Source organism: Melitaea cinxia, chromosome 25, assembly GCF_905220565.1.
Source record: "Melitaea cinxia chromosome 25, ilMelCinx1.1, whole genome shotgun sequence".
Lineage (NCBI taxonomy): Eukaryota > Metazoa > Arthropoda > Insecta > Lepidoptera > Nymphalidae > Melitaea > Melitaea cinxia.
Window position 1 is genome coordinate 4,911,026 of NC_059418.1, and position 23,567 is coordinate 4,934,592.

The 23,567-nt window shown below is 36.2% G+C and overlaps 1 protein-coding gene and 1 long non-coding RNA gene across 3 annotated transcripts; one reads left to right on the plus strand and one right to left on the minus strand.

The window, feature by feature from the left end:
* Positions 1-1,588: 1,588 nt before the first annotated feature.
* On the minus strand, positions 1,589-8,695 carry LOC123665943. 2 transcript variants are annotated; one of them, XM_045600167.1, is made up of 6 exons: positions 8,367-8,695; positions 7,444-7,559; positions 5,784-5,883; positions 5,100-5,196; positions 3,808-3,907; positions 1,589-1,712 (listed from the first exon to the last, which is right to left on the minus strand). In XM_045600167.1, exons 1-6 carry the CDS (start codon positions 8,485-8,487, stop codon positions 1,629-1,631), a joined length of 618 nt encoding a protein of 205 aa, XP_045456123.1. In that variant the 5' UTR covers positions 8,488-8,695; the 3' UTR covers positions 1,589-1,628. The 2 variants fall into 2 exon arrangements, with proteins under 2 accessions (XP_045456123.1, XP_045456124.1); XM_045600168.1 differs by lacking the exon at positions 8,367-8,695 and adding an exon at positions 7,990-8,072.
* Positions 8,696-18,947: 10,252 nt separating this feature from the next.
* Positions 18,948-19,352, plus strand: LOC123666294. Its single transcript, XR_006745206.1, has 2 exons — positions 18,948-19,001; positions 19,312-19,352. It is a non-coding gene; the product is annotated as an uncharacterized LOC123666294 (long non-coding RNA).
* Positions 19,353-23,567: the final 4,215 nt, after the last annotated feature.

Here is a 23,567-nt window from a genome sequence, read left to right on the forward strand (position 1 = left end):
GTGGTTTATTAGAGAAAACTCAATTATATTTCACCAATATCGATTATTTAAATATGAAGCGAAACCACACAACAAGCACAGGCTTTCGATTAAAATAAAAATCATCAAAATCGGTACACCCAATAAAAAATTATGAGGCATAATAAAACGTAGGGCAACGAAAAAATAGTTAAATAAATACGTATTAATAGCGATAACTCGAAAAGTGCTTGTCAGATCTCATTGAAATTTAAATGGGACCACATAATACGCACAACCGTTAGATTTAAATAAAAATCATCGAAATCTGTCCACTTAGTCAAAAGTTCTGAAGTAAATAAAAAACAAATATATACAGTCGGATTCGAGACCTCCTCCATTTTTTGAAGTCGTTTAAAAACCGCGAAAAATATTTATTATAAGCGATAAAATTACTACTTAAATACTAATAATATATATATATAAGATATAGATTTTTTTAAATTTTGAGTTATTTCATTATTTTTCAAAAATCAAGTAAGTTTTTAAATTAACATGTTTATTTTCATAACTAAAATTATTTGAAACGGGACACTAGACATGCTATGTTTTAGTTTAATACAGAGATAGTTTGCAAACTAAATAATAAATAGCTTTAAACTAAATAGCTTTTTAGATTACATTTTATATGTAAATACATCCTCTGCAATAATAATTTGTACGATTTAATAGCTTTTTGTTGTTCCAAATCTGATGCCATAAAAACGTAATAAAGACGACCATATCAGTGAGATAGAAAATATATAATTGTGTTGCTCGTAAAAGAAAAAAAAAACCGACTTCAATTACGTCCACAAGTTATACGAAGTACGCAGTTGGTGCAGCAGTCAATTAATACGCAATTAGATATAACTCAAAATGTACTTTTTTGGTCTCAATCAAATTTAAATGAGACCACATGACAATTACCAGCTTTCGATAAAAAAAGAATAATTGAAATTGGTCCACCCAATAAAACGTTATGCGTAACAAACATAAAAAATAAAGTTGAATTGAAGACCTTCTCCTTTTTGGAAGTTGGTTAAAAGACAAAATAAATTATCAAAATTGGTACGCAAAAAGTTATGATATAGAAAATTAAGTCGGATTGAGAACCTCCTCCTTCGTTTTTAAAGTAAAATAAGGCCATTTGATTAGTAATCTATAATTATTATCTTTACATCTATACAGATAAATAAAATTGAAGGGTCTGTTTGTAATATTAAAAAACCAGCTTTTCACTAAATGCATATGGATGTTACACAGTATACCTATATAACACTTTTTATACCGAAATAACATTTTTTATAATTGTTATCTGTCTGTCTGTCTGTTTGTTCCGGCTAATCTCGGCTGAACCGATTTTGATGGGAATTTACTTGCATATAGCTGATGTAAGAAGTAACTTAGGCAACTTTTATTTTAGAAATTTATTTATTTTATAACTACGAACTGAACAATAACTATTTCGTTACATTTCACGCGGACGAAGTCGCAAGCACAGCTAGTATGTAATAATATCATAACACATTTATATTACTAAGATATATATGTATTAGTTTTCATTAATAAAAAACTTCTTCACGTTTAATTGTAGCTTTTTATTTATTAATTTCGAAACAAATGTAATTTTACATATGTATATATTGAAGAGAAATTATTGTATATAACCCTATTTTAGAAAAAACGGTTCCTCTTGAAGTTGGTATTGTGGTCTGTGGAAAAATAAGATTTTATTATCTATCTATTTTGTTAAAAATAAGTTATAAACCTTCTTTAAAGATATTAATATATATGTGCTGTGTGGCTACGGCACTAAAGAATTTAGCCACCCCCTCTCTTCCCGTGGGTGTCGTAAGAGGCGACTGAGGGATAACAAGGTTCCACAACCACCTTGGAACTTAAGAAGCCGACCGATGGCGGAATAACCATCCAACTGCTGGCTTTGAAATACACAGGCCGAAGACGGGCAGCAGCGTCTTCGGTGCGACATAGCCAGTACTGCGGTCAACAACCCGCCTGCCCAGCGTGGTGACTATGGGCAAAACACATGAGTTCACGTTATTTTTGGCGTAAACTTGTGGTGGCCTATGTCCAGCAGTGGACTGTATAGGCTGTAATAATGATGAAAGATATTAATTAAATCTTACGAGGCCCTTTCAGGAAATACCCTGATCAAATTTGAGGCAGCTCGTAGTACCCCAACCTTCCAAAAGATAAGTAAGTAAGTATATGTATCTACACAATACACACACGGTCGTCTGTTCCTAAAATAAACAACTTAATGCTTGTGTTATAGGTAACAGCCAACTGGTATATAGCTACTTTTTTTTTTTCGATAAACATACTTATGAATAATACATATATAAATATATAAATAAATATTTATATTACACCCAGACTCGGGGTGGGAATCGAACCCACAATCCTCGGAGCAGAAAGCAGGGTCACTACAAACTGCGCCAACGGACCAAAGACCTTAGACAAATACTACTGCTCTCAAGCAATGTTGTGTTCCTGTGGTGAGTAAGGTGGGGAGCTCCTTGAGGGGGTCCTGAGGTAGAGTCAGAAACGCGCTTGGGGTGCTTCTGGTGTTGCAGGCGTCTAAAGGCTATGCTTACCATTAGGCACGCTTGTCTGATACTCTAGTCGTATCGCTTCAGCCTGTAATATTCCACTACCGGGCATAGGCCTCTTTCCCCATGTAGGAGAAGAATCAGAGCCTAATCCACCACGCTGCTCCAATGCGGGTTGGCGGATATAATCCCTACTATGAGTAACGATCGCTATCAGGTGTACACGATAACAACCGGGACCGACGGCTTAACGTGCTCTCCGAGGCGCGGTGGGAAGACCCACAAGGACTGCACAAACACCCAGACCACGGCAAACACCTGTACGGCCAATACAAATGTTTGTCATGTGCAGGGATCGAACCCGCAACCGCCAGCGCAACAGGCACAATCCATGGCTGTAACCGTTGGGCCAACGCGGCGTCAATAGTCGTATACACATATAAAAAACAAAACACTTTTCTGGTGTTAATTGGAAAGAACGTCAAACAATATGTATCAGTTGTTTTTGTAAACACTAAATGATGATCGATACTCAATAGAATAAAATTGTACGCAAACTCACTAGAAGTCACATTGATCCGACCTATCTCTCTCGAATTACGACCGTTCTGGTATAGCGGTGCGCGTACCGTGTAGGCACCTAAACACCGGTGGTTTGCGGGTTCTATACCCACTCACGATGGATCATCTATTAGTGCAAATATTGGTTTCCGGTTTGGACGTTTGTGCTTATGGGTATTGCCTTGGAGAGCACATTAAGCTACCGGTCCCGGTGGTCATCACAAATACCTGATTGTTTTCTCATGGTAGGGAATATACCCGCCAACACTCCTACACAGAGAAAAAGACATATGACCAACAGTGGGGTTACACACCGAATCGTAAATCTAATCGTAATTCCTATCGAGGTTAAGCACAACAGGTATTTTGGAGCAACCTGACTGGTAAAGTACCCCACCCTTACAGAAGACCACAGCCACGTAATACTGCTCACACGTGGTGTTGTGTTCCTATCGTGAGCATGGTGGCCAGAGCTTCTGGGGAGGGTTGGGATAAGGTGGGCAACGTTCTTGTAATACCAAAAACACAATGCAGGAGTCCATAGACAATTGTAACCGCACACTATGAGGTGTACCGTACCCTCGTTTACCTTTCTAATAGTATAAAAATGGTTTTTAGGCTCTTTCCTGACTTCTTATTTAAGCCCAATATAGCATAAAATATTAGTACTCACCACACCAGAAAGTTTGTTCTTCCTGCAGGTTATTTCATCGATCGAGGTGCGGAACATAGCAACTTCTCTTGGATCATTCGAATCCGGTTGGAATTTGAAGCTGTAAATAATAATAGTACGATGATAATTTAATCTATAGTTTAATCTAAATTACCTTTTTTTGACGTTTTCCTTGATTGTTCGTATATGAGTATTTTGAATGCTTTTCGAAAATAAAACTATGAAGCAAGACATAGATATAAATGTAATAATCCTGGACTTAAATTACGAATAGACTTACTTAATGATGATGATGAATATAGTGATAATACTGCCTGTAACATCCCCCTACCAATACCCAGCGTATTGGCCTTTTTCTTCGTAAAGGAGAAGGTTCGGAGCTTAATCCATCACGTTGCTCCTCTGCAGACTGGTAGATATATTTCCTACTATGAGTAGTGGTTGTTATCAGGTATTTATGATAACCGGGATCGACAACTTAGCGTGCTTTCCGAGGCATGACTGGGAGACCCACACACACGGGGAGGACAAACATCCTGAGCTGGAATCGAATCCGCAAAACCGTCGGTATTTTAGGCGTGTACACGCACCACTACACCAGAGGGGTTGTTAGACTAGCGTTAGTTTCTGCGGTAGTAGGCGGTAAAATAATAAAGCAATTTGGCCCTGTTACAACTCAAATAAACTACAATTCTTAGATTGACCAGTAGCTAATAGATATACCCCATAAATAAAGTAAAATTCGACGGTGAAAAAGAATTTGTGGCGACATCTATCGCGTGACTACGAACTACATAACTAGAAGAAAAACTGACGTATCCTACATCGCACTATCAAAGTTTTCAGAGCGATTGAGTATATATATATACAAGAACCCGACAGCAACCGTCGGGGGCGTTAGCACACCAGGCACTACACCTGTCTGGTCGGAGGATCCTTCCCTTTGCAATGGTGGACGAGAACTTCACAACCTATTTCTCGTACCCCCAAAAATTCTTTCATAAACTAGATCATGAACTTTAATCTATTGGAAACAGGCATTAAACTTAGGGCCAAAAGAGGCATGGCTCGGGGTCGTATTCTGCGAGGGGCAGCGCAAGCACGATGAGCAGTGCAAGCCGAAACGTGCGTACGTAAACAAAAGTTCAGCCGAAAGATATTTCGGATATTTCTCTTTTCCTTTAATTTATGGTGCGGCAACTTGCTTAACCGGCAGAAATTATTGCAGACTTCTGTAAAACTCATAACCTCTCCTCTAAAAATTAAAAATTTTCTCTTTTATATTTTCTTACTTGTTCCGTGCTCTCAATATAGGTTTCTCGGTAGACTCGGTAGTATCATTAGGCTTGCGAGTTTCCTTTACTATCTCAGCGCTATCGGCCTTGTAGTCTGAAATAAGATATTTTTAGTTAAAATAAAATATTCGATAATTTAAAATTTCATACTTTATGTAATCTTACATAAATCTTAGAAAAATAAAGTAGTTCTCCTTTTTTCAATCAGATTTTTAAAATATATTTCACAGTATGTCTACATTATTTAATATTTCTATGCGTAGAAGTAAAAACAATGGAATAATTGTGTTTGCTCGCAAACGAAAAAAAAACCTTTTTTCCTCCCAAGGAAACCAGGATCTGATGATGGGATCCCAGAGAAATCGAGGGAAACTCTTGAAAATCCGCAATAACTTTTTACTGGGTGTACCGATTTTAATAATTTTTAATTTAATCGAAAGCTGATGTTTATCATGTGGTCACATATAAATTTTATCGAGATCTGATAACTACTTTTTGAGTAATCTTTGATAACGCGTAGTTACTTGACTATTTTTTCGTCGATCTACGTCGTATTACTCTTCGATGTAATTGAAGTCGGTTTTTTTTCGTTTGCGAGCAAACACAATTATTATTTGAAGTCAGTGAGTATTGAAAAAACAGATAAAATAATGACAGAGCAAGTTAATTGTACATTCTAACCCAAGGAATCCTTGTAAAGGTCGGCCAGTTCCTTCTCTATTCTAGCTTCATCTTCGTCTTTTTCTATACCGGACTTTCTGGCACTTTTTTCTTGATCAATCTATAAAATAAGGTTTTTTTTTCAAAAAATACATGGTAAATATCCCGTTTTCGAATAATTTTAGTAATAATAATAACCATGTTAATCTAAAATCATAAAATCATTAACCAGTGATTTTGTAAATCATGTAACTACGCGCAAGAAAAGTGAGAAGATAAAAAAAAACAAAACCCTTTAATTTCGATTAAAGACATAGAGAAAACCACAGTGAAACTTGATACGTTATATTGCTTAAGTCTCCCATTAAAATACTAATGGAGTCTACGGCATTTACGTGATATGGCAAATTATTACATCTATATTTTATAACTTTCTTCCTATACTTAATTGAAGTTTTAAAATGAGATCTTATGGCGTCCTCTAAGTACCTTGGCAGTTAGTGTTGCGTAATAAATTTGATTTGCATGTGAATTTTATAGGAGAGGATTTTAAAAATCAAAATCAAGGTGGTTAAATAATATAACCGCATCTAAAACTATTGTAGTGGTTGCTTATTTCGTCCCAAGAGCTCTAGCTACCTTGCTTACTACTGAAGCTATTACACGTGAGCAGCATTATTTGGCTGCGATTTTCTATAAGGTTGAGGTACTTACCTAGTCGAGTTGCTCTTGGTGGTTTTTCGTTTCTTGATCCTGTTTTTTCCTATCTTGTTAGGTCAGTAATAAATATTGAGAATATTTAAAATTATCATAGATTGACATGTGTAGTATAGTAAGTTGTATACTAAGTAAGTAAGTTACTATACTACACATGGACAGAGAGATGGAAATTGATTTGAGGCTGAATAAAATATCTATGATTCAGATCAAAAACATTATTTTTAATTCTTTATTGCACACTTACAATAAGAATATTAAAACAATAGAAAAAAAAAACATACCGAATTAAGTGCAAAGGCGTTCTTATCACTGACAGTGATTTCTTACAGACAACCCGTCTATAATAGAAACATTTGTAACATATAACAGGCACACGGTCTAATTTAAAACAATATACTATGTATAAGACTCATATATACATTCTATGCGCTGTCCTATACCCAAAGGTTGTCTGGAAGAAATCGCTCTTTTAGCGATAAGACCGCCTTTGTACATCTTCCTCTAATTATACTACTTTTGTTTGTATCTTTTAATGGTGTGCAATAAAGAATATTATTATTATTATTATTATTATTATTATACATTTATTCTCGTAAGAATTAACAATTCACTTATATGAGAAACACATTACAAAGAACAGCTATAAGCTTACAATAATTCTAGTCGTGCGTGTGGGTAATATACAATAGTTCATGATACGATATCGTCATAAAAAGCAAAAAACTGAAGGTAGGATAAAATATCTATGATTACGAGTATTATCAAGTGACTTGTATTATTATTTTAAAGTAACCAGGGTTGGCAGAGTGACATACCTTAGTATCTATAGATTCCAATGGTCTGAGGTTTAGTGTTTATATTTTGTCTGTTTTAATATTTGAATATTAGGTCGTTATAACGACTATTTCGAACATTCGAGAAATTCCAAAATGTATTATTATTTAGTATGTAAACTACTAACTTTTCCAATTGTCATCATGGTGATATCTTTCTGAGTGGCCACGTTGATGGTGGTAGATGTAGAATTGTCGTCGTCGTTCTCAGCCGATGGTTCTTCTTCGATATCCGGTGGTAGTTCTGTTTAAGAAAAAAAAAACATTTATATCATTTGGTTGTATATTTAGAAAATAATGGTTTCACATTCTATGGTAAAATAATTAAAATTTTCGTTAAGGGGTTGAAAAAAAATTTTTTTTACGACGCGTTAGCGCAGCGGTCGCTGGACTGGCTGTTGCGCTGGGCGGATGCGCGTTCGATCCCCGCTCACTACAAATAATTGAATTGGCCGTTTGTCGTGGTCTTGGCGTTTGTGCTTGTGTATTGTGTGTGTTTCCGGACCCCGACACAAAAGAAAATCCTACTGAGGGCCGTTGAGTGCGAATCGTTTATTACTAGCTGACCCCGCACACGTTGTTTTGGATATATGTTATCAACCCCCTTAATTTTCCCCTCCCCCCCTTATAACTTGGGGTACGAAAAATAGATGTTGGCCAATTCTCAGACCTACCTGATATACACATGAAATTTCGTGACACGAGTATTTTATATATAAGTAAAGCTGGTAATTGTGTGACGGGAGCGTTACGAAAAGTGTGATCGGGCGAGGCAAACGACCCAAGAGAGAGAGGTGCGAGCAGACATTTTCTTTCTCTCTTTCTCTCAAAATCAGTTACATTTCGTATATCTAAGACACAGTGCAGGCCTATTGTGCAGACCTATGGCTAAGGAAGTTTTACTTCAGTCGTGTGATGGCACACTCGTTTTTTTATATTTATGTTAAGTATTATTATTATAAGATAGCCATTTCAAATACATATTTAATTTTTAGAAACGCTACAAAAGCAGCACAGAAGAAACCACAGTCTTATACATATATGAACGTACCTTTTAGCGGAGCTCCAATTTCAATGACTTCCTGTCCCATAGATTCAGTCAAAGAGTTTTTATGCTTGTTCGCTGCTAACGCGGACATAATAACCATTATTAATATTAATATAACACGCATTTTTAATATTTTTGGTCTTCCTGACTATTGAACATCAATTGTTTAGACGCCTACTAGATTTGTATTTTTAAAAGTCATACATTATGTGACTTAGTGTTTTAATGTTTGAATTAATTTACGATCCTTTCTACGTGATATAGGCGAAATAATCTGTGTTTTATTGATATCATTAAAATATATTAATAATTGTGTTTGCTCGTAAACGAATAAAAACCGACTTCAGTTACATCGACAAGTAATACAACGTAGGTAGATGAAAAAAATTGCACGATTGTACGTGTTGACGCGTTGGCGCAACGGTCACAGCAACGGGTTTGTGACTGTTGTGCTGGCAGTTGCGGGTTCGATCCCCGCACACGACAAACATTTATACTGGCAATACAGATGTTTGCTGTTGTCTGGGTGTTTGTGCAATCCTTGTGTATCTCCGTGCCTTGGAGAGCACGTTAAGCCGTCGGTCCGGTTATTATCATGTACACCTGATAGCGATCGTTGCTCAGAGAGATCGACAGCTTAACATGCTCTCCGAAGCAAGGTGGGGAGACCCCACAAGGACTAACAACAAGACTGGAAATAAATATTTGTATAAACAAAAATACCCAATCCGAGCAGGAATCGAACCTGCGATCATCTGTGTAGGCGCTGCCGACATGGCACAAGCACCGTTACATTAGAGAAATCCTCACAAAACAAATGAAACTTGAAATATCCAAAAGTTTTATGACGGCATGAAAGAGGAGCGCCCTACTTAATCATTTTGTTTATTTTACTATTAAGCTGTTCACGAAATAATCGTGCATAGTAACATACATTAGTAACATATATTCAAAATCAGTTTTTTCAAAAATAAAAACCTTAACATTTCTGAAAAATATATTGTCACTTGATATTTGCAAATCTCGCTGTACCGCTTCCACCACTTGTTAGTTGATAAATTTAGACAAATCTAGAACCTTCTTCCTTTTAAAATCGGTTAAACGCATAGCAAATCACAAGTACATATTATCAACGTGACATGTCCACCGGTACGTGTGCCAAGTAATGGCATTGTTTGATGTATTAAGGTCACGTCGTAATGACATCTTGGCAAACGATTGATTACATTTAAATTAATCGCATGTCAATGAAACGTTTGTCATTATTTGGTTTAAGTTCAATGTCTAATTGATTTTTTAACCGACTACGAAGAAAAGATGAAGGTTTTCAATTCGAATGCAATTTTTTAACATTTATTACCTTATTACTTTTTCTGCATATACCAATTTTAGTAATTGGAACAAAGTTCCTAACGACAGGCTTAACATTTCGCTGGGCGATCGAACTCAGAAAAATGTGAGACTAAAACCGTAAGAAAAATATATAACGGAAGTGACGTAATATCAGTCATACGACTGTATATTATGACGTTTGTAAGACTAAAATATTACTAGTAAACTTTTTTTAAAATTATTTATGCAATTTTATACTGTCGACAAAAATAAACAAAGACACGTTTTCTTATTTCACTTGATAGTTTGAATTATTATTATTATTTTTTTGTTTGATTTATTTTATTTAACGGTATTTGTTATTTTCTAAAATACTAAATTTCTTAAATACTTTTATGCACTTAATTAAAAACCGATCAACAAAAAAAAAAAATCAAGAACTAGAAAATATATATAAAATTAAACATTTTTTTTTCTAATTGTGTTGCTTCTATACTATCCGAAGGAACTTCGTTCCTACCTGGTGTCCCATGACACCACATAATTTTTTATTTATTTATCGTAAGTTGGTACTTGTCATGTGGTCCCATTTAAATTTGATCGGGACACCTACGAGTAGTTTTTGAGTCGTTTCTAATAATGCGTATTTATTTGAAATTTTTTCATCTACCTTTTTTTACAACTAGGTTAGCAAAACAGCATATGGCTCACCTGATGGTAAGTGATTACCATATTTTGATTTCGATATTTTTTGGTCCCACTTGATATTGGTGGAGATGTGATAAATACTTTTTGAGTAATCTTTGATAATGCGTATTTATTTGACTATTTTTTCGTCTACCTGTTGTATTACTTGTCGATGTAATTGAAGTTGTTTTTATTTCCTTTGCGAGCGAACATAATTATTATATCACAGTATACTTGTGAAAACCAAAGTGAGTATTTCTTGGCAATACTCATTGTGGTATGTAATACTTCAGACATTAAGTTAGGCCCTTTAAATTCCTAGCTTTGTGTTTCAATTGTACGTAGAACCTTGAGTCACGCATATACACAAATAGATCGAAGCCCTGTTACATTCTATGAACAAAAGAGTTGTAATACTGAAAGATGAGAAAAGACAATAAATAATTGTGTTTGCTCGCAAACGAAAAAAAAACCGACTTCAATTACATCGACAAGTAATACAACGTAGATCGACGAAAAATAGTCAAGCAACTACGCGTTATCAAAGATTACTCAAAAAGTAGTTATCAGATCTCGATAAGATTTATATGTGACCACATGATAAACATCAGCTTTCGATTAAATTAAAAATTATCAAAATCGGTACACCCAGTAAAAAGTTATTGCGGATTTTCAAGAGTTTCCCTTGGTTTCTCTGGGATCCCATCATCAGATCCTGGATTTCCTTATCATGGTACCAAACTAAGGATATACCCTTTCCAATAAAAAAAGAATTAGCAAAATCGGTACATCCAGTAGAAAGTTATGCGGTATAATACAACGTAAAGTCAACGAAAAAAGCGTCAAGTAAAAACGCATTATTAGATATAACTCGAAAAGTAGTTGTTAGATCTCAAATAAATTTAAATGGGACCAATTGGCACACACCACCTTTCGATTAAAACAAAATTTGTCGAAATCGGTCTACCCGGTCAAAAGTTCTGATGTAACAGACATAAAAAAAATACAGTCAAATTGAGAACCTCCTCCTTTTTTGGAAGTCGGTTAAAAACGAGTCTTAGACCACACGACTGAAGTAAAACTTCTATAGCTCCTACAGTAATAAACGAAACGTAATTCTCTCTCTTTCTATCTTTACTAACTTATACTCCCTCTCAACTTCCGTTCGCCTCGCCTGATCACACTTTTCGCAACGCTCTCGTCACGCATTCAAGAGTTTGCTACTTTTACTAAAACGACATCAAATTACATCGACAAGCATAGTACTATACACATCATTAGTGATAACTCAAAAACTGTTTAGCAGATCTCTCTCAAATATAAATATTCTCAAGTTTACACGACAAGCACCTGCTTTCAAAGAAAATAAGAATCATCAAAATTGGTACAATAAGTTCCCAATTTAAATATACCGAAAACCAAAAAAGTTCGGAAGTAACACACATTAAAAATGCAGTCGAATTGAGAAACCCCTCTTTTTTTAAGTTTGTTATAATTGACATATGATACCTATGTAATCCACCACGCTGCTCCACCGCGGGTTGGCGGATATATTCTCTACAATGGGTAACGATCGCTATCAGGTGTACATGATAACAACCGGGACTTAAGGTTTTTTCCGAGGCACAGTGGGGAGACCCACAAGGCAGACACCCAGTTCGGAAATAAACATTTGTACGAATACAAATATTCACGAGCGGGAATCGAACCCACGCCCCCCGGTGTGTAGGGTGGTGGCTAACACGCGCACCACTAGACCAGAGTGGTTGTTTCGGTAGTTGAGAGATGATATCTAACGTTTTATGTCTTCTGACAATGTCTTTAATAGTTTATCATTATTGTTGAAATAGTGTTTTTGTTTGATTATTATTTGAATTGTTTAATTTCAAATCATTGTGACATTTCAAATTTTAATACTATAAGTCCTAAGTTTTCACTTCTATCGGCAGTCTCTATAGCTTTCATTTTTTTTAATCGAGTTCATGAGAGTTTAAACAAACAAAATCACTACATAGTATATAATTGTGTTTGCTCGCAAACGAAAAAAAAACCGACTTCAATTTCATCAACTAGTAATACAACGTAGATCGACAAAAAAATAGTCAAGCAACTACGCGTTATCAAAGATTACTCAAAAAGTAGTTATCAGATCTCGATAAAATTTATATGTGACCACATGATAAAGATCAGCTTTCGATTAAATTAAAAATTATCAAAATCGGTATACCCAGTAAAAAGTTATTGCGGATTTTCGAGAGTTTCCCTCGATTTGTCTAGGATCCCATCATCAGATCCTGGTTTCCTTATCATGGTACCAAACTAAGGATATCCCCTTTCTAACAAAAAAAGAATTATTAAAATCGGTACATCCAGTAGAAAGTTATGTGGTATAATACAACGTAGGTCGACGAAAAAAGCGTCAAGTAAAAACGCATTATTACGAGGGCGGGGTGAAAAGTTTCCGGCCTGATAAATAAAAACAACTTTTTTCGGTTTTTTTTTCGCTTTATATTTTAAAATAATCTTTATCAAGATTAATAAATTTTTCATAACAGTACTCTAATGCAGTGATACCACTTTTATAGTCTGATTTATCAAGTCCCTCAAAATACTCATATGCAGCACCGATGACTTCCTCGTTGCTCTCAAATTTTTTACCTCCAAGCCACTTTATAAGGTTAGGAAACAGATACTAGTCGCTGGGGGCTAAATCTGGCGAATATGGTGGTTGGGAGAACAATGCGAACTTCAATTCGTTGATTTTAGCCATCGCAAAGACTGACGAATGGGCAGGTGCGTTGTCATGGTGAAACAAGATTTTTTTTCGCCAAGTTTGGTCGTTTATTTTTCACTGCGTCCTTTAAACGTTGCAATAAATGTGCGTAGTATTGACCATTGATAGTTTTTCCCTCCTCTAGATAATCAATGAAGGAAATTCCTTTTGTATCCCAAAAAATAGTTGCCATAACCTTATTCGCTGATGAAACTGTCTTTGCCTTCTTTCAGGTTGGTTCACCTGGTCCAATCCATCGTTTTGACTGTTGTTTATTTTCAGGAGTGTAGTGGTGAATCCAAGTTATAAATTGACGTAAAAATTTGCTGGGGTTGCGCTTGTACAGCGCCAAATTTTTGATTGAAACAGTTTTTCGGGTCAACTTTTGATCGACCGCTAGCCAACGCGGCAGCCACCTAACACAGAGCTTCCCCATGCTCAAATGTTCATGTAAAATATTGCATACACGTTCAATTGATATCCTAGTATCATCAGCTATCTCACTTACTTTAATATGCGGTTCTCCATTACCATTTTATGAATTTTTTCAATCATTTCGAGAATCGTGACCTCAAAGGGGCGTCTTGAATGTGGTTCGTCAGAAGTACTCGTTTGACCTTTCTTAAATTCAGAAACCTACTGTTTCACTATTGAATATGACGGTGAAGAGCCTTTCAGTGTGGAATCCAGCGCTTCTTTAATTTGAAATGGTGTTAGGCCTTTTGAATAGAAGTATTTGATGACCTTACGCTTCTCTGATTTTACCATTTTCACGTAAGCAATCGAGGTGTCTTGTTCAAGCGCCTCTCAAATGTATACTATCAGAGCCATCGACCCGAAAATTTATATAAATGCTAGTGAGATATAGTACTATAGAACACAAACCAAAAATTAGACCTGCTAGCACGATCTCTAGGTCAGGCCGGAAACTTTTCACCCCGCCCTGGTAGATATAACTCGAAAAGTAGTTGTTAGATCTCAAATAAATTTAAATGGGACCAATTGGCACACAAAACCTTTCGATTAAAACAAAATTTGTCGAAATCGGTCTACCCGGTCAAAAGTTCTGATGTAACATACATAAAAAAAAAAAAAAAAATACAGTTGAATTGAGAACCTCCTCCTTTTTTGGAAGTCGGTTAAAAACAAAGTCGCTTTCTCTGTCCCTGCACATGTATGTACGCTTAAATCTTTAAAACTACGCAACAGATTTTGATGCGGTTCTTTTTAATAGATAGATTGATTCAAGAGGAAGGTTTATATGTATAATAACATCCATTAAATAGTGGAGAAATACTGTTATTTTTGAGTTTTCTAATGTTATGTCGTAAATAATTATTTTTTTTTTCGCTTAAATTGCAAACACAGGCTGAACCCTACGAGATTTATCAAAATAATGTACTAAGTATTGTACACATTGAAAAGGTCTACAGAAAACTCCGCGATGGTATATACCTATCTCTTATGGATATCCCACAATAACATTTTTTTGTCATTTACTTTTTACGACAAATAATGGCTAATTTTCGAAGCGATTTTAACCAATACAGCATTAATCCTTATCCAATTAAATACCTTAAATGTATTTTTTATTTAATATAGATCTATATGGCCCTTTACAGCATATGATTTAAATGAATATTTTCGAAGATATTACAGATTTAAAAATCGCGGTACGTAGCGTTTGCGGCGGTTCCGGCCGGCTTTTACTCTAAGTTAACGCGTGCGGCCCACGGGCAGTAATGAATAAATCAAAACTACTGGATCGATTTTAATCATTTTTTTAACCGACTTCCAAAAAAGGAGGAGGTTCTCAATTCGACTGTATTTTTTTTTTTTTTTTTTTTTTTTTTTTTTTTTTATGTATGTTACATCAGAACTTTTGACCAGGTAGACCGATTTCGACAAATTTTCGAAAGGTGGTGTGTGCCGATTGGTCCCATTTAAATTTATTTGAGATCTAACAACTACTTTTCGAATTATATCTAATAATGCGTTTTTACTTGACGCTTTTTTCGTCGACCTACGTTGTATTATACCACATAACTTTCTACTGGGTGTACCGATTTTGATAATTCTTTTTTTGTTGGAAAGGGGATATCCCTAGTTTGGTACCATGATAAGAAAACCAGGATCTGACGATGGGATCCCAGAGAAATCGAGGGAAACTCTTGAAAATCCGCAATAACTTTTTACTGGGTGTATCGATTTTGATAATTTTTACTTTAATCGAAAGCTGATGTTTATCATGTGGTCACATATAAATTTTATCGAGATCTGATAACTACTTTTTGATTAATCTTTGATAACGCGTATTTACTTGACATTATTTTCGTCACCTTACGTTGTATTATACCTCATAACTTTTTACTGGGTGCACCGATTTTGACGTTTCTTATATAAATTAAAAGCTACTATTCGTCACGTGGTCCCATTCAAATTGAATTGAGATTTGATTAGTAATTTGTGAGTTATATCTAATATTGCGTATTTACTTGACGGTTTTTTCGTCACCCTACGTTGTATTATACGTTATATCTTTTTACTGGGTGCACTGATTTTGATCTTTTTTGTATAAATCAAAAGCTAATACTTGTCATGTCGTCCGTTTTAAATATGATTGAGATATAATGAGCAATTTTTGAGTAATCTTTGATGACACGTATTTACATGACGATGTTAAGACGACTGCGGTCATGTTCAATACTGTGCCACAACGCCATCTATCAAAATTTTATGAAATTACGTCGTTCACTATCGATCAAATTACAATATTCCACTAGAGTAGAGAGTAGCAGTTTATTCGTTATAAATATATTTGAGCTTTTAATTTTTGAGTTATCGCTAATACTGGGTATTTACTTGGCTATTTTACGTCGACCAACGTTATATTAACCTCATTACTATTTTACTGGGTGGACCGATATCGATGATTCTTTTTTTAATCGATAGGTGGTGCTTGTCATGTGGTCCCATTTAAATATAATTGAGATTTGACTCGAACTTTTTGAGCTATATCTGATATGGCGTATTTACTTGACTGTTTTTGGAGTTTTCTCCTTAAGAATCGATTTTCATTTAAGGCCCCGGAATGAAAAAATTGAACAGTAAAATCTACTGAACGAATGACCTTGTTAGAGATGGCGTTCAGACGTTTTCTAATAACGCAATTAGGTTCCGATAGATGGCGTTATAGATTCATTTATTTACAATTTGATATAGTAATAATATATGTATTTCTTAGACTAGTAAGCCTTTTTGTGCCTATTTAGACAGTTGATCTGAAGGGGTAAACTCCAGTCGTGCATCGGAGCTGTGTGAAAACATGAACAGTACATATTTTTAATAAAAAAAGACATAAACTGTAATTCAATATAAATCCGCTTCAACTAAAAAACCCGCCGTAATAAGCGATGTCAGCGCTTCGCGCGAATCGACGACGGGCCTTTTATGAAATTTCTGCCTACAATCGCTAACAAAATGTTAGAAATAACAGTAGAACATTATATAATTGTACAATTTTATAATGTCGCGGTCACATTCGGTTTTTGTCGATCTACGTTGTATTACTCTTCGATGTAATTGAAGTCGGTTTTTTTTTCGTTTGCGAGCAAACACAATTATTAGTGAATGACATAGGCTATAATTATATTTTATACCCGTGCGAAGCCGGAGCGGGTCGCTAGTAATAAATAAACTAACAAACAAATAAGAACAAAAAACTTTTCAGCTTACAATATTAGTATAAATAGACTACTAAGTGGGTGTTATTAGGCAATATCACAGGCTATCAACACCTAGCTTCAAAAACGATGTATCAATCGTTAAATGTAATGAAAGTCTCTTGAAGCCAATTTAGATACAATTTATGTGACTCATGTTTGTTGCACAGATTGTGTGATGTGTATTGTCTCTAAATAAAAACGAAAATTGATTTTTGCTTTTCAAATCGGTACAGTAACTGATGATATATTTATTATTACTAGTGGTCGCCTAGTGGTCGAAATTCGATCATAATTAATTTAAATTATCAGTTCGAACGTTATTAAGGTTCTGTTGTCAAAGACTACGAGTACACTTCTATAATAATAAAAAAAGAACGCATATTAGTAGATTATTAACCAAGGGGATAAAGCAGTGTTTTCTGTCGCGGGTGACGATTTAAATCGCGAGCGTAACGAAGGACTGGAGGTTTACTCCCGAGCGTAGCGAGGGTGTTAAAAACTTAAATCACGAGCGAAGCGAGGGATTTAAGATGAGTCCTGAGTGTAGCGAGGGATTTAAGTTCACCCAAGACTAAGACAGCTTTATCACCGAGGAAAATACTCAACTTTTCGTACCATTTGCGAAAAAATTAACACAATAATAATATGAGATAAGCATTTTTTTATTTATTAAAAATAATGACAATAAAAATAAATTATAATAAACTGAACGTTTATGTATTTGAAGAAAACAAAAACGCGGCAAATTCCTAATATTTTTTTGTCGGAAAAGCAAAGGCATCAAGCTCATACGGCCTCGCCGGTTTTCGCAATTTTATTTAATAATCATAACTACATAATAAAAGCGTATTCCCTTTTCAAAAAGATGTATAATGCTTTATATACAAACTCAATGTAAATACAGATGTAGTTCAGTATTTTCGGTAAGTATTCCAAATTTAAATCACATTCTCCCCCTAGAGGATGAATGAAATTTAGTACAATTTTCTTTCCATGTTTTTAACAGATAAAAAATGACTATTGTTATGTTCGCTTTTTGTGGCATAGAATGTCACTTTTTTGAGCAAGTGGTACGAAAAATATATTATTATATGCGTGTTGCGTCAAATACACGGTAATGTTTGTAATGTTGTTTTTTATTGATAAAATGTATTTTTAAGGATAATTAACAAAAAATTAGCATTTTGCACTTTTTTTTAAAGTGTGCAAATTTCATATTGATCCGTCCGCGTAATTTTCGTAAAAAGGAGTACAAAGTTTATCTTCATCATCATCATCATTGGCCTTAGTCCGTTTATTGCAGACGATTTAGACAGTGTCAGACATACACTGTGTCGCTTAGGACACTCTTCAGGAAACCACCCTCTCGACCTCACTGGCTAGGCCTCCAGGAACGACGAGTCGATACGTGTGGAGCCAGTTCGGCTGCAGGAGTCTTTCGCATTTTAGAGCTATGCCACGAATGCTTGACGGAGACCCCATTCCGGGTTTCAAATGAAGTTTTCCTTCTCCCGGACCCTGATGATTTTGAGCCAGGTTTATCCTTCAGTCGCCTTTTACGACTCCCACGGGAAGAAAAGGGGTCGTGCTATTCTACTCGACCGACACCACACGGCAACAGCTTCACATATTAATATATAGATTTTTTATTTTTATTTTTATATAACTAGATTGGCAAACAAGCGTACGGCTTACCTGATTGTAAGCTATCACCGTAGCTTATAGACGTCTGCAACACGAAAAGCATCGCAAACGCGTTGCCGACGCTATCCCCAATTCCCTCCAGGAGCTCTGGTCACCAACAGGAACACATCACTGCTTAAAAGCAGTGTTATTTAGCTGTGATCTTCTGTAAGTTCGAGGTACTACCCCAGTCGGCCTGATCCATATTTTGAACAGGAAATTTCCTGCTGTGTCCTGCCTCAGTTATTATACCTGTATCTTAGATAAACATTAAAAAGCTCTGTAAGATGTCAGTCGTACAGGGCTGACATTGTTTTTTACGGAGTAAGCTCCATACATGTGCGTAACACTACACGTTTTAAACAATTTTTAATAATAAAGTACATCGTTCCATAGCTTAATTGGCTAAAGCACTGACACGGTAAGTCGAAGATGCAGGTTCGCTCTCCGCTGGAACGGTCGATTTTTTATATGATATGAGAAATAGTTTAGAATTCCCTAATGTGTGGGTAACACAAAAATAAATCGTACGAATTAAAAATAGCATGGTGTCGTCTCCTGTCAAAAGATTTTCATTGTAATATGAAACTTTGTATAGTTACGAGTTCTATAAGGAACTCACTATAGACGGCGCCACGGTCGCTTAGAACCGAATATAAAATTATCGTATCAAAACTTTCGATCTAACGGCTACATCGTTCCATAGCTTAATTGGCTAAAGCACCGACACGGTAAGTCGGAGATACAGTTTCGATCCCCGCTGGAACGGTCGATTTTTGATATGATATTAAAAATATTAAAAATTAGAAAACGCAATACATAATTAATACAAACATTATAATAAAATCGAGATCTTCAGTTCAATCATGAGTTTTTTCAGTAGGATTCAGTTTAATAAAATCCAGTAGTGTAGCGTATCCAGAGTAAACATTATGATAGAAATTTCACGTGCCCAACGATTTTATATTTGTCTGATCAATACCCCAGATTGATGAGATGATTGGTGCGATCTGGTAGACCACCAAATTATTTTTTAGCTTTTAGTACATAACCTAACAACATCCTTTTTTAACCGTCTTCAAAAAAAGGAGGAGGTTACTCAATTCGACCGTATATATATAACGGCGCGTGATATATTTTAAAGGAAATAATTAAATTTTGATTTGATTAATACTGTTGCCATGTGAAATTATTTACGTTAATAACGAATTATGTGCTTTATTACGATTATTGTATTTTGGAGCAGGTAAACACCGGATGGAGTTGTCAGTCAGGTGTTAGTTCGGTCGCTGGTCACTTTTTGGATTGACAGCGGACGTGTGACATGTACTCGCAAACCCATCAGCTCCAAATCAGTTTGTTTCTTTGTAATCTTTTCAAATTCAGTTTCTTAAATTATTTTGCCAATTAAAATTAGTTCGATAATATTTCGTGGTGGTATAATTATTTGTTTTAAAACCTTTGTAAACAACATCCATGATGGACGATTCTGAGAGAGCACCCGCTAAGAATAACCATGATGAAGAGAGTCCGGACTATCCTGAGAATTCGCTCGGCGCTCCTTCATCAGAAGTGGGATGTACCGAAACGTCCTAGGAGCAAGCAGGTCACATTTTTCATGATATTAGTGATAATAATCATTGGAAAATTTTGTTCGAAGCGTAGCAACGCTAAATGTAGGAATTAATTCGTGCCTTAAAACAACCTGTTACTTTACTGATTCAAAGATAACATTCCCTTAATATAATCCAGATGCACAAGATAGTGATGCACGCACTTGGTGCAATACAGTAGATTACAAATAGCCATTGCGGTTACAGTTTAGCTACCTTGCCTAGTAATACAAAAAAAAAAACCACGGTTAGGTTAGGTGTAGAGAAATTGAGCACATGTCTCAAGAGCGTTTTAGCAAAGGCAATCGAAACACTAATGCTATTTCGCGTTCCGAGGTTTCAGGTGAAAAGGTGACAATTCCAAACAAGGATGGTGGAACCGCAAAGAAGCCATCACCTACCTACTATTTTTGTTATACAAAGGACCACATTGCAATGCACAGCCCGAAAAAGTAAGTTACTACAAATGAAGGACGTATCGAGCGTTGCGTTGATGTTTGCGCCATCAAGCCAGCTACGGATTATTTTTCTACGGAGACGGGTGAGAAGTTTTCAGTTTGTTTCAATCCTGGTTCTGAATGCTCTTTACTTAAGGAAAGTAAAGTGAATAGATTCCTGAGCAAAATGCAAAATACTATAGTTACTTTGATAGTTATCGATAGTACGAATATTGAGACTAGTCTCCAAATTTCCACTACTGTAGTAATGCAGGGTTATCCGATTTGTTTATTATTTTACGTTGTGCCTGACTACTGTATTTCGATTGACACAATGATTAGTAGGGCTTTGCTTTACTTAGGGCTTTCTGTTGAAGTGTGTGAGACACGATTTGTACTAAAGAAGGTGACTGTTGTGTCAGTTTGTAATGTAGGTATGAAGTAGGTAAATTTAATAAAATTGATACTGACATACCGATAGAACACAAACAATCATTAATTTCTTAGCTTAAGAAAAATTCTGATTATTTTGTTGTCGAACAGGGATCTATAAGGCTAATCGATCTTTATGTTACGGTTCCACGACGACCGTACATACTTAGTTCCGGGAAGCATCAGGAAGTCAGAAATAAAATTAAAGAACTTCCGTACACTGGTGTTATTCCCGAGAGCTGTTCGCCTTTTTTTAGTCCAATCCTACTGATAAAGAAAACGGATGGAGCTGAACGCTTGTGTGTGGACTATCGGGAGTTAAACAGTAACACTGTGCCTGATCGTTACCCACTACCATTGATATCGGAGCAATTTCAGAGATTGGTGGCAGCTCACTATTTTACGTCATTAGATATGGCAAGCGGTTTCCATCAGATACCTGTTAACGAGGACTCGATCGATCGTACCGCTTTTGTTACTCCCGACGGACAGTTTGAATAACTCTCCATGCCCTTTGGTCTCCGTAATACACCTTCAGTGTATCAACGTGCTATAAATAAAGCTCTTTTGCCCCCTAATGAGACCTTTGCTGCGACATACATCGATGACGTCCTTATTCCATCCCGCACAGTAGATTAAGGTATTGATAAACTACGCAAAGCTCTTAAGGCTTTAACAAAGTGTGGCTTTGCAATAAATTTAAAAAAAATGCTCTTTTTTGAAAACTACGGTTGAATTTTTGGAGTTTGAAATATTTACTGGTGAAGTTCGACCAAACTCGCGTAAAATAAAGGCTTTGACTGAACTACCGCCTCCCCAAACCGTTACTCAACTCCGACAATTTATAGGCTTGGCTTCGTATTTTCGACAGTTTGTGCCTGATTTCTCTCAAGAAATCGCTCCTTTGTACAGGCTTACTTCAGGTAAGGGTAAAATCACCTAGACGCCGCCTTTTGAGAAAATTAGAAAAGATATTATAAACGTACTGACTGATAGACCAGTTCTTACCATATTTGACCCTGAAAAACCTAATGGAGTCCACACTGATGCCAGCGTTGATGGATATGGGGCGATACTGATACAGAAATTCGCAGGCAAGACTCATGTGGTCGAATATCACAGCCGTCGTACAAAACTCCGCTGAGTCTAGGTTTCATATGAGTTGGAAACTCTCGCGGTAGTTAACGCCTACAAAACACCTATTGATGCAGAGTCAGGACGTGCCGATAACGGCGATGGTAGGTATGTGATTTCTTGTGATAAACCACAGTTTATGTGATAGTAGCCTGTGTGGCTTAATAGCCTGTGTGGCATAGTAGCCTGTGTGGCATAGTAGCCTGTGTGGCATAGTAGCCTGTGTGGCATAGTAGCCTGTGTGGCATAGTAGCCTGTGTGGCATAGTAGCCTGTGTGGCATAGTAGCCTGTGTGGCATAGTAGCCTGTGTGGCATAGTAGCCTATGTGGCATAGTAGCTTGTGTGGCAAAGTAGCCTGTGTGGCTTAATAGCCTGTGTCGCATAATAGCCTCTGTGGCATAATAGCTTGTGTGACATAGTAACCTGTGTGACAAAATAGCCTGTGTGGCATAATAGCTTGTGTGGTATAGTAACCTGTGTGGCATAATAGCTTGTGTGGTATAGTAGCCTGTGTGGCAAAATATGTTGTATAGCCTGTGTGGTAAAGTAGCCTGTGTGGCAAAATATGCTGTATGGCATAGCAGCCTAAGTGCGTTATGTGCCTGTGCAGCATAACGTGACTTTATTTAGTTGGTCAGTATGACCGAGCATACAAGTATTAACAACATGTTTGGCTTTATTTTCAAAAACTTTCGAGGATACACACGAGGACGTGTGAAGATGCAGGACGGCCGTAACGGCGCGTGATATATTTTAAAGGAAATAATTAAATTTTGATTTGATTAATACTGTTGCCATGTGAAATTATTTACGTTAATAACGAATTATGTGCTTTATTACGATTATTGTATTTTGGAGCAGGTAAACACCGGATGGAGTTGTCAGTCAGGTGTTAGTTCGGTCGCTGGTCACTTTTGGATTGACAGCGGACGTGTGACATGTACTCGCAAACCCATCAGCTCCAAATCAGTTTGTTTCTTTGTAATCTTTTCAAATTCAGTTTCTTAAATTATTTTGCCAATTAAAATTAGTTCGATAATATTTCGTGGTGGTATAATTATTTGTTTTAAAACCTTTGTAAACAACATCCATGATGGACGATTCTGAGAGAGCACCCGCTAAGAATAACCATGATGAAGAGAGTCCGGACTATCCTGAGAATTCGCTCGGCGCTCCTTCATATATATATATTTACTAGCTGTGCCCGCGGCTTCGCCCGCGTTGAAATTAGTGTGTCACAAAGTTTTCCCGGCAAACTTCCAGTGAAACTCTCATCAAAATCGGCTTAGCCGTTCCGTAAACCTTCCTCTTGCTAATGATGGAGCCCTCTCTCCAATGGTAAAACCGCACGAAAATCCGTTCAGTAGATTTTGAGCGAATCGATCAC

What these genes read in the sequence shown, in the direction of transcription:
- LOC123665943 (XM_045600167.1), bottom strand. Translation starts at nt 8,487, where the DNA reads ATGCGTGTTATATTAATATTAATAATGGTTATTATGTCCGCGTTAGCA. An exon ending in CCTTTACAAGGATTCCTTGG is followed by an intron (nt 5,197 to 5,783) that starts GTTAGAATGTAC and finishes ATCTTATTTCAG; the next exon opens with ACTACAAGGCCGATAGCGCT. An exon ending in AGAACAAACTTTCTGGTGTG is followed by an intron (nt 1,713 to 3,807) that starts GTGAGTACTAAT and finishes ATTTTTCCACAG; the next exon opens with ACCACAATACCAACTTCAAG.